Consider the following 18,103-nt stretch of genomic DNA (forward strand, 5'->3'; position numbering starts at 1 on the left):
AATTTTTTCTGTTTTTCCTCCTTTTTGGACAGCGCACAACGGGGTGAATTTTTTTTTATTTATTTTTGTTATTTATCATGATATGGTATGGCTGAAAACTATAAACAATATATTGAAAAGTATCGATGTTTCGTTACTAACAATCCTTTATTGGCTAGTGAAATTGAGGTTGCATTGAAATGGGCTTCCTACATAGTTGCAGGTAAATTATGTTTGAAAATTTATCTGTATTTTGGTTTTTGTAGTTGATTCTCTCATTCGACTGTTCTAATGTTATTGGATTTTTTATTTTTTTTTTCTGTTGCAGGACGATTTTCTCAATCTCCGGTTGTGTCGGAGTTAATTCACTCCGCATCGAAATTGATGACATTATTAAATGATTCGATTCTACGAAATGCCGCAGGGATACCTGTTCATGTAGTAAGTTACCACCTAATTAATTCATTTTATTCCCAGAACTAAAATTTAGTCGTTCAAATTATGCTTTATAAGCCAAATCATAGATATTGTGCCTCCAATTTTATCGTATATAATGCTAAATATTTTTAAAAATTAAAATTCTTATGTTAATTTAATATTTGAAACATAAGTTGATTTTTACATCTGATTAAATCCATAGACAAAAATATGCCTTTAAACAGATGCTTAAAAAAATAAATAATTTGGTACAAAAAAAAATTTTAATTATTTGTTGTACAAAATTTAACTTTTGATGTTTAATTTATTCATATTAGTTGTATTTTAAAGCCTATGTGACAACAGACATAAACATTGTATTGATTATGTTTAAAAACTTCTGAATCTGATGCTTGACATTGTGCATGCAATGGATGGATTGAAAGTATAATTAATCATTAAAATTTGTTTTAATATATTTAAAAAGGTTTTTGTTTATTTTTATGTTCCCACATTTTATCGTCAAAATGTTTGTGTTGTATAGAAGAGAGCTCATCTGAAGATAACTTAATAAACTCAAAAAAAAAAAAGACAAATACCTTTAAAAAATATTCTTTTTTAAAAATAATAAAAATTAGTGGTTATTTCTTAAAGAATTTTTTATAGAAGATTTTTTATTGGTAACAGAATGTTAACAATTGATTAATGTTTTAATATAGTTATGTTGAGAAAAATTTCATCATTTTTTATGATTGTCATTATTTGATCAATTATTGTAGAAAATCAGGATTTGAATATCTGATCAATTATTAAATAAAAAATATTTACTAAATAATAAATCATATTCTAATCTATACATTTCTGAAAATTTGATTATAAATTTCCAAAGATGACCAGGACTTTATTATTGACAAATTTTAATCATGTTAAGTTTATTTTGTATGTGTGTTTTGGTTTTTCATATCTATTTTTGTGTGATTTATATGATATTTTTTGATTTTTTACTTTTTATTTAGAATGCTGTTGTTGAAAAGCTTAATGCCTATCTTACTATTATTGAATATACAGAAGTGTTTGCTGAAGTTGCAACACATAGAATTCATGGACCTCGTGCAAAGTGGTTAACAGTAATTTCAATACATATTTTAAAGTAAGGATTTTTTTTTAAATAAATACTCAGAAAAAAATAAAAAAATTGATGTAATGATGTGTAAAATGACAAAGTAACATTTTCACAGGTGCTTATTTATGTGTTTGATTTAATTTTTTTGAGACTGTTAGTTTTATTGTTTCAATTCATTGTGCAATTATTATTTTCACCTTACATTAAATTAACAAAACTACCAAAAACTGTTGGTATCGTCTGTGTGTACTTAAATAATTATATTTAAAACTTTGCTATCTAATTAATATTTGCTTCTAAGATCTTTGTTTATGAATGCTGATATTTTTATTTTAAAAAAATTAAACGCTTATATTTGATAATCCGAATGAATTGTGTAGGTATTTGTTATTGTAAATCTGAAGATTGCCTGTATATAATTTTGTAATAAATATTTATGAATTAAAATGGCTTACTGTAGGAAACTCTTAAAATGTTATCTATATTGCTAGTTTTTTTGTTTTTTCCCTCAAAATAAAACTGTTGGCAATCTTGTTACCTAATGTTATTTTAGAATTGAAATAAGTATTCATTTTAATAAAATAAAATAAAAAGTTTTCCTCATATTTCCATTTATATGCAAATTTTACATATTTTCAATGGTTTTTAAAGGGAAAAAAATATAATATATATTAAACAATTAGTGTATATGTTGTTTATTTATGCATTTTTGTTACTATTACATTGTAAACTTAATTATGATTTTTAAAAATTCCAATTAATTTAGAAAATAGTTTTTTTTTTTTAATAGCATTCAGGAGTACTTAATTGTAATTCAGTTTTTATCATTTTTTAAGCTCTAGCTTGTTTGCTTTAAAAGGTCATATGCGCATGTACTTAATTTAATCATTATTCAGTTCCATTCCTGAGAATAAGATTTCTACAAAAATCTTTATATATTTAAGAAAATTCTGAAAAATAGTTTTATTTCTGAATTATTTAGACGATGCAATGAGAATTAATTTTGTATTGTAAAAGTAGGATAAAAATATGAAATTGTTTCACATTTTAAAAATATTTGTTACACCTTGATAGTTCAATATAGAAGAGAATATTAGCATAATTTCTTTTCTGAAAAGTATTTCCATACTATATTTGATTATTAATTTAATTTCCTCTTTATTATAACACAACTATTTCAATAAATGAACTTTCACATTTAATTCGATAATGAAAAGAAATTATAAAATTAAAACATATCAGAATTTTAATTTTTATATAGTATTTTTACTCACACCATCCAAAATGTTAATGACAGTAAATCATATGGTAGAACCTCAGTACTGCACATTGTATAAATCTTTTATATCATATGCATCTGATTTCTCAAGTTTTAGTAATTTAGATGATACACTAATCTCTCTAGCTATCATGTTTTACATATTCATAAAAAATAAGCCAGTCATGTTCTTTTCTGATCTAAAGCAATGAGCTAACAGAAATTTCATGATGAAATTTGCCAGTCCTCTTTTCTGTTCTGTTGCTAGAAATTGAAAACTTGCTTATTCGGCTGTACTGCTACAGAATTGATTTGCATTTCCTTAATAATAATAAAACAAAAGACTATCGCTCCCACCCCACCCTTTTACTTAATTTGAATATTCAACATATAACTTTTCACATTCAGTATACTTGGGAGAGTAGATTACATTTTTTTGTTGTTGTTGTTATTGTTGTTTTTGAAAATATTTCAAAATTATAAGGAGGATTTCTGTAACGTTTGTAAATTCACGAAGCTTCAAAATGGAATATTATGAAATCATCAAATCAAATCTAAATATGTTATTTTGCTATTGTTATATATAATAATTATATCTATCTTCATTTTGAAATGTGTACTTTTACAGAAAATTTTTCCAGTGATAAGTCAACAAGCTCAATGATGGATGATAGTGCTTTATTATACATGAGATACAAGTAACAAATCTGAGGTGAAACATACATGAAACAGCACTTGCGGAAATCAACAACATACAAGTAGTAAATCATTCTTAAAGAACCACAATAATGCAATATACTCAGTGCAAATTTGTTAAAGATTAACAGTCCAAAGAGAAAATTTGCTGAACTACTCCTTTTTTTTACTCAAATGACTATCTGTATGCCTCTGCTTTTATAGCACCAAGAACAAATATTGGAATTTACTATCAGATTAATTGTGTAGGAAAGCAATATGATAAATTGATATATGGGCTGAGAGAAAGTGAAAGAAGTTATTGCTTTTCATTTCAAATTAATCATAATAGTTTTCAATTTTTACAATTTATTAAATTTAAAGATATTTTTAATTAAAAAAATAAGAAGGAAAAAAAGAGGGTTCTTTTTCTTTTTTTATCATTTTGTATGGCAGCTCTTAGAAGAAACTTAGTTTATTATATCCTAAATGATGATTAATAATACTTATTAATTCTGTAATCATTAAAATAGCTATTTTCTTGCACATTTTTTATTCAATTATACAGATTTGCTATACACCTTCTCCTCCTATTCAAATATAAGCAAGGCCTTCACCATTCACCCCCTATCCCACCACTCAACAGACCAAAAGACATACCTGAGCTTTGTAAGCTGAGTACAAATGCTGGACCGGTCACTGAAAATTCTCCCAATGTTGAAGTGACCTTTACATTGAAGACAACTGGAAGAGTAATGAGGACTTTAAATGCTGGTAATTTAGCTAATAAATTTTTCTTTTCATTTAAGAGTAAATCTTTAAAGAGTAAATATTGCTTCATGTAATATCTATTTTTTATTAGAAAAATGTATGAGATAGGATATAATTATCAATGTATTTAAGTACAGATAAATAGCCAGATTTTAGATATAAGTTATTAAAGGCTATGTATTTACTGTTATCATCATTATGTATTACTGTTATGATTTGAAAATGAATAGTAGCCCATTATTTTTACGAAAAAATTTCTTTTAGAAAATTTAGATGTTGCTATTTAAAAAGTTGTCCCCAAATAATCGTTATGATATTATAATGTATTTCATTTCTTAGTATATCAATTTTTACTTGATACCGAATATAGTAAAATAATTGAGGGAATTATTATATTCTTTAAGGAAAAAAAATTATGTAAGTTTAATTTATACTACTTTTATTATTATAAAATTTAAGCTTTCATTTTTATGTCAAGTAATGAAATAAAAAATATATATTTGTGATTTCAAAATCAAATAAAGAATAAACAGATATTATTTTTATGTTGATCTTATTTCATTTTTTTTTAAATCTATGTACTAATAGTACCAAATTCCTATTTCATATATAACTGAACTAAAAAATTACTTGCAAATAAAAATCAATAGGAAAATAGCACATTTATGTCAAAGCTCTAGTATATATTTTTTTTAAACCTATGGCATTAGTTATTTCCAGTCATATATGAGAAGATTCTTTTTTATGTGAAGTATTGAGACTTAATTACATTACATTAATGAGACAATTAATTTTAAAACTTGGATTCCATGTAAATTGTATTTTTATCCCTAAGATATTTTTTTTTAATCATTATGTCCTTTTATTTGAGAGATTTGGATTATAATAGTATGTTCCACATTGTTACATATGTTACTTTTAATTTATTAAAAAAAATTATCAAAATTATTAGCTAATGATTTCTTTACTTATAAACTTAATTTAGTTATTGTAGAATATTATAAAGAAAAAATAAATTTTATAAAAATGCTACATTAAGAATTATTACCTTACAAGACTTATGAAGTGAAGTATAACATGAGCAGTAGATAAATAAGTAGTATTCCATTACATTTTTAAAAACTAATTTTATTTTATTTAACAATATTGTTAGTAATTCAGTGTGAACACATATTATAGTCCTATCTTTTAGTTCATAGAACTTGTATTTTTTACAAATTTATTTATTTGGCAACTAGTCTAAAAATATTTTTAAATGATCTGTCTCATCCCTCCACCATCACCTTCAATCCAACAGCCCTGAGCTAGTCTGTCTAGTTAGAAACCTGCTAATGAAATTTTTCAATATATATTTAGATCACTGGTATATTTTGTATTGCTTCTGTTATAGGCTTAGTAATAACAAGGATTCATTGTCATGAAGGAACACCAGGTCTGTTTGGGAATTGGCCTTATAATTTTGAAACTGTAATTAGATAAGGAAGGTGATATCTGAGCTGTATTACCCCTCTCCAACGTATTGTTCTAAATCTAATGAGAGTGCATTTGACCCCAATAAATTTAATGTACACCAGACTTGCTTAATTACATGACCATTCCTTAATAAAATTAAATTTTGAATCTGAAATTTGGATTCCAAAGCCAAAACCTTACAACCAGGCTGATCTGCTTCGTGATAAGATGATATTTGCATTATTTAGCTTTTAATGCATTGATTTTTTTTGTGTGTTAGTTTGAATATATTTGTTACTCTTTGTAGCTCCTCCATTGGTATCTCGATCCTGGCAGTTGCCCAAAGTTGATGAAGATAATTGTAGATCTGTACATAGTTCCCCTGCTAAACTCTCTGGAAAATACTTAACTGCAGAAATGCTTCACACTGCACGGCCATTGGTTCATTGTATCCTTTTTGTTGAATTATATTTATAACTTGTAATATAATTGTAAAGGTTTTAGAAAGCTGAGATTTAATATTTGATCATTTGAATTGAAATTCTGTGAGCTGTAAATTAATATTTCTCTTTGCTAAATTATGTAATCTAAACAATCTAAATTGGTGTAATTTCATTCATTATTTAAAGAAAAAATAATTTGGTTATAGCTATGTTTTGTATATGTAAAATTACTTATCCTATGTAAGAGTTAGTTTTATCAATATATGAGATTTGCAAATCCATTTGTCAAAATGTTTATGAGCCTTTCACACTGAATTCAATTATGTGGTTCAAATTTGATGTGTTTATTCATTTCAGAAACATTTTGTAATGAAGATCACTCATTTTGATAAAATAGTTAACTATTATTCTGATGTGAATGAATCTGCCAATATCCAAAATCATTGATGTTGATTTACTTTTATTTTTCCATTTAAAATACTAACTTTAACAATCATCTAATTTTTTTAAAATATATACTTAGTAAAAATGCACAAAAAAATCTGAAAATAAATTAATCATGTTTACAGATTAAAACATTAGTTATTTGTGAACTTAAAGTTGATTGCAAACAACTTGAAATTAATTTGTGATTTTTTTAAATGCTCACTTCAAAAAAAATAATAATAACTATCCAAATAAGAATATGTTGTCATTATCATTATTACCAGTTTTGCTCTTATGACTTTTTTTTTTAAGATATAAATGATCATCAAAATTTCTGAGAAACTATCATCTTCCAAATAGTTATTTTCTTAAATAACAAAATAATATGTTGAATTTCTAAGTTTCTTTTAGTAAAGTTTTATTTTACTATCACATACATTTTTTTTTCATGAATATCATTTTATTTTGTAACTTTTGTACTCATTATTATTGTCAAGAAACCACTCCTGTTGAATTTTGTCTCCAATAAATATTTTGATATGAATGTAAAATATTTAGATTTACAACATAAATGGCTGTTTAATTTAGTTTTAATTTAAGTACTGTTAATAGTCTTTTTAATTATGCTGACCAAGTATGTTACAAAATATTATTGAATACACTCTATGTGACAAATAATATGTATCATTTCTCAATAATATGTATGGTAATCAAGTTGAAGTTAATATAATTTGCTTTAAAAATTCTCTAAAAACAAAACCAACAAAAATAATTTCCAAAATTCATTGTCTTACTACAAGAATAGGATTTTTGATTTTGAAATAGATTACATCATTTACTGTTGTAATCAGTGAATACTTTTCTATTAAAACCAGTTTGGGATCATTTTATAAAGTTTTCCTAACTTTAAAATTCTGCATAATGATTTCAAAGTTTAATATGCATTGTGATATGTAATTATTCCATAGAATTATAAATTTAAAATATTATTTTGCCACTTGGCCTTATCACAGGATTTATTTTGAATATTGTTTTAAATCTAACCTAAATATTGATTAAATTAAGAATTGTGTTTGACATAAGCATAAATGAAATTGTTTAAGTATTCTTTGAGATGCCAAGATAATGCAAGATGAAATGCCAAGTTTTCCACATGGCTTAGACAAACGAGCTGGTAGTCATATACATATGAGCCTTAATGCTTGCTCAGTTCCAAAACTAATTTCCTTTTCTCTGAATGGATTTGTAGGAAAATGGCTTCTCCTTTTAGTTATAAATTTACTTGGTGATAAGGTTTATTATTTTATATATATTATTTTAAACAGATGAGTTGATTATTTAACAATGAGTTAACTGCTTATTATTATATTTGATAATTTTCTTCCCATTAATGTATTATCAATAATTATACATGAACTAAATGTATTATTCAATTATATTATTATTTTATTTATTCTGCATGCAAAACATTATATTTTTTTATATATAAAAAATTAAATAGTTGCATGATTTAGTTGTCATATATTTTTAAAAATTCTTATATTTCATTCCATTTTTTTTCATTAATTGAGAAAATCATTATAGCTATTTTTAAAATATTATCTTTGACTAAGCAATGTAAAAATAGCTGCTTTAGTATGAGAGGCATTTTTAGATGTCACTGTCTGAATTCAACTTTAACTTTTAAAAATTAGATGCTTTAACCATTTTATTTAACTATATTCTATGATGAGATTATGATACATATGAAAAATATTATTTTTTTCTAATATATGTATTCTTGCTAGAAACATTATATTACTTGAATACGACGACAATGTAAAAGTTAAATAAAGTAGAAAGAAATGTTTATTTAAATTGAATAAATTAACAATTTGTTTGAAATTGTATTATTATTATTATTTTACATACTGTGTAAAATGATCAGTGAAAAAAAAGGATGCCTTACATTTATGGTAGGGGGAAAAAAAAAAACCCTCTATGCCAGTCATGAATGTATAATCAATATTTAACTTTTGTTTTTTGTTTAATTGCACTTAACTTATTGTATAGTGGCATCCATGAGAGCATTTGGAGAGTTTTCTTGGAAACCTTATTTGATTGCCTTGGGAATGGATTTAACAAGGTATGCCAAAAGAAAAGAAAAATCCAATGCTTTTTAAAAAGAATTGAACTAAATCTTAAATGACTTTCTAGGAATGATGGATAAAATAAACTTGCTACAACTTTTTAAAAACTTCCAAGAAAAGTTTTCTTTTTTTTAATCTTTGATAAATATTTCAAATGCTTCATGCTTAAAATTTATTTTTGTCTATAAATATTTTTTTCAAAAATTTTTGTTAAATTTCTATTTGTGAGTTCAAAGAGACCTTCACAGTCATTTATATGCAACATAACTATCAATATTTAAATGAAGATTTTTTTTTTAATTTCAAAATTGATAGCCACTTTTTTTTAAATTTCAGTTTGCATTTATTGAGACAAAAATCTGATTTCAATAAAAAAGAAAAACAGGAGATTAACCGACGTGCCTTATCTCTACTTCTGTATTTACTCCGATCTCCATTTTATGACCAGTATTCTAAGTAAGTTCAGTATTTTTTGAAATTATGTTGCTTTTTTAAAGTAATGTTTATTTTTATTTTCTAATAAAAAAAAAACTTTCCTTTTCCTAGGACACGGATAATAAATATGCTCCAAGGCATATCTAATCGTCTTATTGGAAGTGGTCTTCTTTTGCGTAAGTATTTTTAAAACAAATTTCATTTTGATTATTATTTTTTTAATATTATTGATAACAATTATTTGTTTTCTGAAATACTTAAATCTTTTCACAAAATAAATATGCAAGTCATAGCATTTTTTATGTGCATTTGAAAATGTAAAGATTATAATGCTAATATAATAATATTTTTTATTTAATTTTTAAATTATTTCATAGTAAATATTTTTAGTAGTAATAGTTAGTAATAATTTCGGTAAATGCATAATTACCTGTTCTGTCACACCTATTAGAAAATGCCTTTTTTCCAAATTAGTTTATTAATCAATTTGTCTCGGCAAAATTCATATTTACCCCCAAAGATTATGAGGTATTGGGAATACATCTTTTTGCCTCGCATGTATTTTTCAGATTAATAACCTTATTTGAAGGAAATTATTTAGAATGATTAGAATTTATTTTGCTTCCCATTCACAATTATCCAAAAGTACTGATTTTTTTTTATTGTTTTTCATTAAAAATATATTTTATGAAATACGACATGTAACTATTATAACATCTTTAATTTGGAATACTTTATAATCATTCTATCCTCAATTTTGTCAGAAAAAGAGTCTTTATGAAAACAGAAAAGACTGAATATTATGAGACATTAGAAGGAAATATTTAAGATTTAGATATGCACTTAAAAATGAATAAAGATTAATAAGGCCAAGTAGAGTTTCCCTCTCCCTCCTTCTATTGAAATCTTCAATCTTTCACTTTAAGTGAATGTTCAATCTTCTATCCTACTTATTTTCTTTGGTATTTATGCTGTCTGAAAAAATATCTAGAGTATCTAATAAAAATATCTGTTGGATCTAGTTCTATAGTTTTTACCTGATTCTTAGGAATTGCAAAATTTAAAAATTTAATCAAATTGGTGCTCTTTGAATGTATTGCATTCGATTGTCCACAGTTAACTTCATCAATTTCTTGAATGTATGTATAATGGACCTTCATTCTGCCACCATCAAAGTAATTGATCAAAATATATATATTTTCTTTTTAAAAAAAATCGATGTTGGATAACTTCAAATGATTTCCTCCTCCACAACCTTCACTTCTTGTTTAAAAGAATCAAAATCATTTTCCCTTTCTTTCAAGTTCATTGTCAGGTTTCCCTTCCCCCTCCTTCTATACTTGACATCAAATAGCATTAAATTATAATTAATAGCCAATTTTCAAATGTGAAAGCTAATATTATATAGATCACTTGGTAGAATCTTTAAAAATTGCTCAGTTGTTAATTTGACATAAAATAATATTATTGGAGAAAAGAAGTACAGTAAATGTAAAGATAGTTATTACATTAAACACCGGCTGTTAACTACGCCATGATCGAAACTGTTTAGAATAATTGAGTATACCATTTTTTCTCTAAAAAAAATTTAAAAAATTAAAAATGGATTTTTATTCTTAACTATGATGCTGTACAGATTGAAGGAATATAACTGAATTATTTGTCGTGCAAATAACCTGTGTAGGAAATAAATGATGATATTTTTTAAAGTTTTGGTTTCATTTTATTATTATTATTGTAATTAAAGTAAAAAAATTCGGACTTGAGATTTTGACGAATCTCCACATTTTAGACTCCCTGAATTCGAAAAACAAATTTAAATGTCTATCTGTGACAAAGATAAAGCATAATTCTTTCCTCTAGACAGGTGAAATTTGGTTTATGATCTTTGTAACGTCTAGTATAGATATCTGTCAAATTTTGAGCCAAATCCAACGGGTAACAATTGGTCAGTCTGGATTCCAGAAACCTATAGATGCGATAACTCAAAATCACAATAAATTAAATGTATCAAATTTTGTATGTGATTTTTAGCTTCAATTGTAGTTTTGTGCCAAATTTTTTTTTCAGTTGGTTGAAAACATTGCATCTAAAACACAAATTCGATTTTAAGATACTATTAAGCGAATGCCAGGGATTAATCGCCATAAAACTCGACAAGCATCACAACAATAGATTAAATAAAAATGCAAAATATACACCAAACGTTAATATTTTGTAACTATGGTATGCTAGTGCTATGCAGGGCATCCTCTGGGTATAAACCTTTCATTCATTCAGCGCTTCATTTCAAATATTGGAATTCATCAAATTCTCTAACACCTTTATTAGAGAGTGTGCTAGAAAGTTTTGGGGGGTCCACTTCTGCTGGTCTGCTGGTTAACATAAATATTCGACAAGCCTTTTGCTTATAGAATTTCTTTGATAAATTAGTTAATATTTATGGCAACCTTTCTTTCTTTTTTTTTTAGGTCCATTGATTGAATACATTCCTGAATGGCAACAGCAATACTTTTATGCCTGGTCGTCTTGAAGACTATTTCTATCTATATTTCGTGTGCACAAGATACAATGCTTTATATATATGGTTGATTTGTCTAAAATCGTTTCATTTTGATAATTATCAATAAATTTTATCTTTTGAGTTTGCTGGTTTTATACATTTCACAAAAATATGATTATCATTAATTTTATTAGACCTTACTAAGTTTATAGTTTATTTTGCTTTGTTAAAGATGTAGTGTATATCACTAAATGAAGCACTAAGTTGTTCAACTTAGTGCTCACAGTTTTAATATAAAATATTGGTTTAATATGAAAAAAAAATCATTTATCTTTATTTTAATCATTAATTTTTCAACTTGCAGTCTTTTGTACAATGTCAGATATATTATTAAGTGGTATAAGAATCAGAAAAAAATTAATTATTTGAAAAGTTACAGCTTATAACTTTTTTTCCTGTTTACATTTTACTAAAGTAATATCAGTATAATATCAGTTTTTTTTTTTTTTTTAATCATTTATCTAGTTTAACAAAGTTAAGAGTTAATTTCTTTATAAACAAGATAGAATGTATTTCTGAGAACGTTATACCAAATCCATAATAATTTTTCAGAAACAGAATGTATTTTATTTGTTTCATGTTTAATATTATAACTCCTGTTATTATTCTCAAGATATTTCTTGTTATACTAAGATTTTGATACCTATGTGAAGTATGTCATGTCAAGCATATAAACTTAAATATGTGATTTTTCGTAAGTCAAATGAATACATGAAATGAAAATATTTTATGAATGATGGCATGAAAAAAATATTCCATTGTTACCAAGATGAGGCCACAAACAAATTAATTTTTCCATTTATGAAAGTTTGTTTCCAAATGCAATTTCTAAATTATTTGTCCTGTAAAAAGAATTAATAAAATAATGAGCAATGAATATTGTTCTGCAATTAATTACTATATAACATTCATTATTAAGATGTATGATTTATAATAGTATAAAATATATTCTTAAAAGATACTTTGTTATATTCATAAATCTGATTTTCTTTTCTTAATTGATTTTTTAAGCTAAATTATTTCAACAAACCACCTCTCATTTTGATGATAAGTGATAATAACATAAAAAGTAATTAAAAACATATTGATTTAATTAAATTAAAAGCATATTTCATATAACATTGATTAGTATAATTATTTTTTTATATTTCCCCTTTAGTGAAAGTAGTTTGTTATCAGAAGTTAGAAACCAGAATCATTATGTTATTCGACATATATTTACTATTAAGTTTACACTTACATTCTACAATTAATTAACTCTACTGTTACATGTAACTGAATACTTATTTTTATAGCTAGCATAATAATAATTTTGTTAGTATTCACTGTGTGTAAATCCTCTTTAATTAAGCAGTTTAATTCACTTTAACATATAATTTTTCTTATTTACCAATACATACAAATGAAAATAATGTATGCAAATTTATGTTTTGTTGCAGCCATATAATATTTATTGATAATTTGATCTTTAAAAAACGATTCAGCAAAATATTAGATCAGTTGTAGAACTGTGAGCACTATCTATAATCGATGCATTTTGATAGTTTGAAGTTTGGTTAGTTTTTAAAGTGTGAAAACAAATACACTTTATACTAACCAAATTTTGTTTCTAAAATATGGAAGAACATTTTTTCTTCTTCTTTTTTTTGCATAGATTGTACAAAGCAGTTTATTATGCCATTATTACTTATTAGTCTCATTTCATGACAGCTGGTTCACTAGAGATATTCATTATATTTAATTTCAGTTAGATAATACTCCATGTCCATGATTCATTCAAATTGTCACACATTAAAGCTGTGTTATTTTAATAATTTTGTATATGTTTTGTTCATTGCACATATGAATCTTTTTAATGCAGAATAATTCCACGACACCTAAACACAGTTATGTCCGGTTCACTCGTCACTAAATTTATTTGGCCATCTCGTAACTTCACTTTTTTATCCATTCCATATATAGATTTTAAACGGTTTCCTTCTTTATATTTCATAAACTGAAGAAAATCGTGAGACCAAATATTTGATGAAATAGTAAAAGAAAGATTTCAGTTTCATACATAATAATGAAAATATAGTTAAAAATGTGTTTTAAAAGTTAATTAAAATTAGTCTTAAAAATATTACAAGAACTAAACTGGCATCATTGAAAAAAAATTTTTGGACTTTAAAAAGTATAAATTTGTTTAGAAGATATTATGAGAAAATATCAAAATTTAGCTTGTTTCTTTATTAACTAAAATTCTTATTAGATTCCCCCAAATCATTACAAGATGCTCTTTCTTACTTTCCAATGTATATGTAGACCAAAAAAAATTTACTGCACCATTATTACTTATCAAATATAGTTGACTAAAAGGAAAAGCAATTACTGAAAAAATTTTATCAGGTAAAATAATTTTTCACTATTTTTATACACTTAAGAAACTAGATACTTTTTTTAATGAATACACTATTCCAAAATACAGACAAGTATGAATTCCGTTCAATAAATTATAGACTTTGGATTTCCAATGTAAAAGGAAGGAAAGCAGAACATTATATCATCAGCATCAATAACATTTATTAATAATTTTTTATTTTCAAAGCATTTTAGAAAGATAGCAAAAAATTATAATTCTTAATGCAAAATGTATTTAAAGAATTTTTTAAAAACTTGTCTTCATAAATTTACTATAAATTATAAATTTATTTCATTATTCTTGAACAAAAACAAAAATTCCTTGTATGTATGCAGTATAAGAGGAAGCTTGCAAATAGTACTTGTGCTAGTTACTATAGAATAACAAAACCCTTCTAATTTTTATCAAAGCAAAAGAAAGTTAGTAACTATTCATCATAACTTGAAATAGGAGTACATTAAATGAATATTTATACTTAGAAATAAAAGATATAGCTCATGTTCTCTAATTTAAAAGCACTAGAAATTAGGGACTCTGGTGAAATAAAATGTTAAATAACATTGCATGCTATTTTGATATAAATCATGAAAAGATTACTTTGAAAAAAAGCATTACAAACTTTTTTTTTTTTTTTTTTGCCTGTTTATATATCTAAGCATCAATTTCTGCAAATTTTGCAATTATCAGTTTCCTTTTTCCAAAAAAAAAAAAAAAAAAAAAAAAAAAAATTGCAACAATTAAATTTCCAAGATAGTTTTGCATTTGTTGGATTCTCTCTTTCTCAAGGGGGGGGGGGGGGGGCTTGAATTTTTTCTGCTTTTCTAAAGGTTCACAATGCCTCAGATACAGTAATTTTGAAGCAAATCTCTCGAAGTAGGAGCATTTTAGACCCCTCCATAAATGTTTATGGCAACATACACAGTTCTTACAACAATTAAAAGAATTTTTTTCAGTTCCAACATATTTTTGTTGACACTAAATCCACTTTCCACAGTCACATAATCATACGACTATACTATAATTAATTTAACAACTGCCAAAAAAAATCAGAAAATCCTTTAAAGTTCAAAACATTAGAATAGAAATCATTTAAATGAATCAAGCTGTCCATATTCATTTTTTAGTTTTTTTCTGGAAAACATTAATGAGTTCTTTGCACTTTCCAAACACAGTGAAAATGTATGCTTGGGAACAAAGTAGCAAATCAGCAATTCGCTTTTCATATAATACTGTATTGTTCTTCAATAAAAGTGGATTTAAACAAGATACAGCCTTTAAAACAACAAACTTTTTGGAAATGCATTAAAATACTTGTTTGTGCAGCACAAACGCACATAAAACATTCTACAAAAAAATATCTTCTCAATTTCAGTAACTCCATTAATATTCAAGTAACCATAATTATTCTTTCAATATTGATATTTTTTCTCAGTCATGAAAATTGAATTGATGTAGGCAGAAAAAAAGGAAAGTGGGTAGAAAAAGTATGAGAATATTTAATTTTTTAGAACTATCGCAATGATCTTTCATTCTTGAAATGTTTCCAAAAATTGGCATTTTTTGAATGGGGGGGGGATCTTCCTGATTCTCCCAGTACCACGACAACTCTGCAGTAATTAATTATTTGACTTATCAACTCAAAGAAAAGTATATTTTTATATTACCTTTATTTATTTCAAATTATCATAACTTACAAGAGGTGTTATTAATTTCAAATTAAAACTAAAAAATGGCATTAGTTCTCTTGGCAGATGTTAAAAGTATGCTTTCCACAAACAGCCATTTTGCATATTACTTTTGTCATTCTGTAGATTGGCAGTAAAAAAATTTCTATTTACCACATTTTTAGTGATGTCTATGGCGACTTTTCAATAGTCAAAATAATTCAATTTATAATGCAGGAGGAGTGCAAAGCTATTCAGAGTGGCCGAATATTTGTATTAAAAGTAAACTTCTATACATTATCACTATACTTTTCATTGTCTCATAAAAATTGCAACAAATCATGAAAAGTAACGTATCATCTTCAGATAATTCATTTTACAATAACATCAAGAATTTACAAAACTAGTTAGAAGACTCAGAAATTTATTAGACAAATGTTCAACTGAAGATAATAAAATGCACTGTCTTCTAGAACATAAAAAAGTATAAATTTCAAACAGATCAGGAAGTATAAAATATTTGACAAAATTTTTTTCTCAACAAACATAAAAAAAAGTTAAGTTGTTTAAGTAATTTTAAGAAGTGGAATAAAATAAAATAATAAACATTTCCCATTTTTATAATTCCTCATCAATAATAACCACACAGCTGATATATAAAGAACAGTATCTCAGCTCTATGATAATAACACTTTTTGTTGGTTCCCAAAGATAAAAGTTTAGGTAGCAATTAAATCAAATTAATATTTTGTTGGGTTTATGCTATTCAGGTCTTTTCAAAAGAATAAACGCTAATTAAGGCATCTTCTGTTTTACACATTGTATTTCAAAATGAGTAAAACAGAAGGTACCTCAGTGAAACCTAAAAATAATGTCAATGCTTTTGATTCTGCCCAAGATCATGTGTGAATTAATGACTTACAGTAATAATTAACTTCTGGTAGACATTAACTTGCATATAAAATCCAAAAAATGTTCACTTCAAGGACTATATTTTAAAAATTTTATGCTTAAACAAAAGCAGCATTTACAACTACAAATAACTTTTGATAATATGCACGATACATTAATTTGTAATCATTATTGAATACAAATTAATGTAACATGCATTAGCAAAAGTAAGGTAATCCAAGAGAATATGAGGGATATAATGCAAGCGTATAAAACAAACACATCCCATTAGTATGGGTACTGGTAACAAAGATTAAAATAGAAAAATACAACAGTAATGCTATCCAGCATTGGGAAATTAAAATGCAGATAAAAAGCAATATTAATCACAAAAAAAATCCAATGGATTAATAGATTTATATATTGGGGTAAAAAGTAACACTGCAAAAAAAATTACGGAAATGACCGAAAAATTTCGAATAAATCGGACCAAATGAATTTGCATTTTCTTTTTCAAATTTAAGTATGCACCCAAAAGATTAGATTAACTGAAGAAATATTTTTCTCAATCCACTAAACAATCGGTGTTGACATTAAGACAAAAGGACTTAAGCAAAGTAAACTTAAATATCCAGATTATTGTTGCCATTTCCTCAGATATTATATAAATAAGGGAATGAGACAATTTTCTGGTATTTTTTTAATTTTAATTTCTATTCCATAGAAATTTTATGTATACAGTGTAATTTTTGTTTAAGTAAAATTCAAGATTCAATTTTGAAAACTTTAATAGTAACTTTACAATATAAGTTAAACACTGTAACTGCATATGAATTGAAAATTTTAATTGGCTTTTATAATTCTCTTAAAACAACTATGTAGCTCACAACATCGACAACTGCCATTGCAATTCTTATTATAGTTGCAAGAACTTAAAATATACTTGATATCTTTATTATTCTGTACTAGCTTTTACCCACGACTTCGTACGCATGGAAATAGATTATAATTTATAGCATCAATAGCTTTATCTTCTGTTACTCCTGCGTGTGCATTAATTTTCAACGCCAATTGGGGCAACACAAATGTATGAATTTTCTACGTCAGTTGGAGTAACGCAATATAGATTATAAATTTTTAATTTCTTCTATTGTTTTATTTTAATTCAAAAGTACTTCAGAATGAATCCAAAAGGTCGATTAATTAACAATGTTTGAACACTAAGAAAATTAACAGAATCATGTTAAGCTCATCTCATTGGTGTGGGAAAAAAAACAACCTGGAGCTTTACTCATTTGTCAATTTTTGGCAGGAAAGTTAGTTTTTAATTAATAAACAATTAACCACTCAATTAAACGGAATAAAAGTAGCCTAATTAAAGAGAATAAATAGTAGCCTATGTCCTATTCCAGACTATAATCTATCTCTCAGCTAAATTTCATCCAATTCTGTTCAGCCGTTCTGGCGTGATTGACT

The 18,103-nt window shown here is 25.4% G+C and overlaps 1 protein-coding gene across 1 annotated transcript; it reads left to right on the plus strand.

Moving 5' to 3' along the window:
- Nucleotides 1–7: 7 nt before the first annotated feature.
- On the plus strand, nucleotides 8–11,752 carry LOC129981791 (peroxisomal membrane protein PEX16-like). Its single transcript, XM_056092809.1, has 9 exons — nucleotides 8–202; nucleotides 308–420; nucleotides 1,413–1,546; nucleotides 4,021–4,226; nucleotides 5,983–6,123; nucleotides 8,597–8,669; nucleotides 9,010–9,129; nucleotides 9,220–9,284; nucleotides 11,580–11,752. The coding sequence occupies exons 1-9, from the start codon at nucleotides 88–90 to the stop codon at nucleotides 11,639–11,641; spliced, it is 1,029 nt and encodes a 342-aa protein (XP_055948784.1). The 5' UTR covers nucleotides 8–87; the 3' UTR covers nucleotides 11,642–11,752.
- The last annotated feature ends 6,351 nt before the right edge of the window (nucleotides 11,753–18,103 follow it).

This window comes from Argiope bruennichi, chromosome 8 (genome assembly GCF_947563725.1).
Source record: "Argiope bruennichi chromosome 8, qqArgBrue1.1, whole genome shotgun sequence".
NCBI lineage: Eukaryota > Metazoa > Arthropoda > Arachnida > Araneae > Araneidae > Argiope > Argiope bruennichi.

What these genes read in the sequence shown, in the direction of transcription:
- LOC129981791 (XM_056092809.1), top strand. Translation starts at nt 88, where the DNA reads ATGGCTGAAAACTATAAACAATATATTGAAAAGTATCGATGTTTCGTT. An exon ending in CAGGGATACCTGTTCATGTA is followed by an intron (nt 421 to 1,412) that starts GTAAGTTACCAC and finishes CTTTTTATTTAG; the next exon opens with AATGCTGTTGTTGAAAAGCT. An exon ending in TTGGGAATGGATTTAACAAG is followed by an intron (nt 8,670 to 9,009) that starts GTATGCCAAAAG and finishes TTTAAATTTCAG; the next exon opens with TTTGCATTTATTGAGACAAA.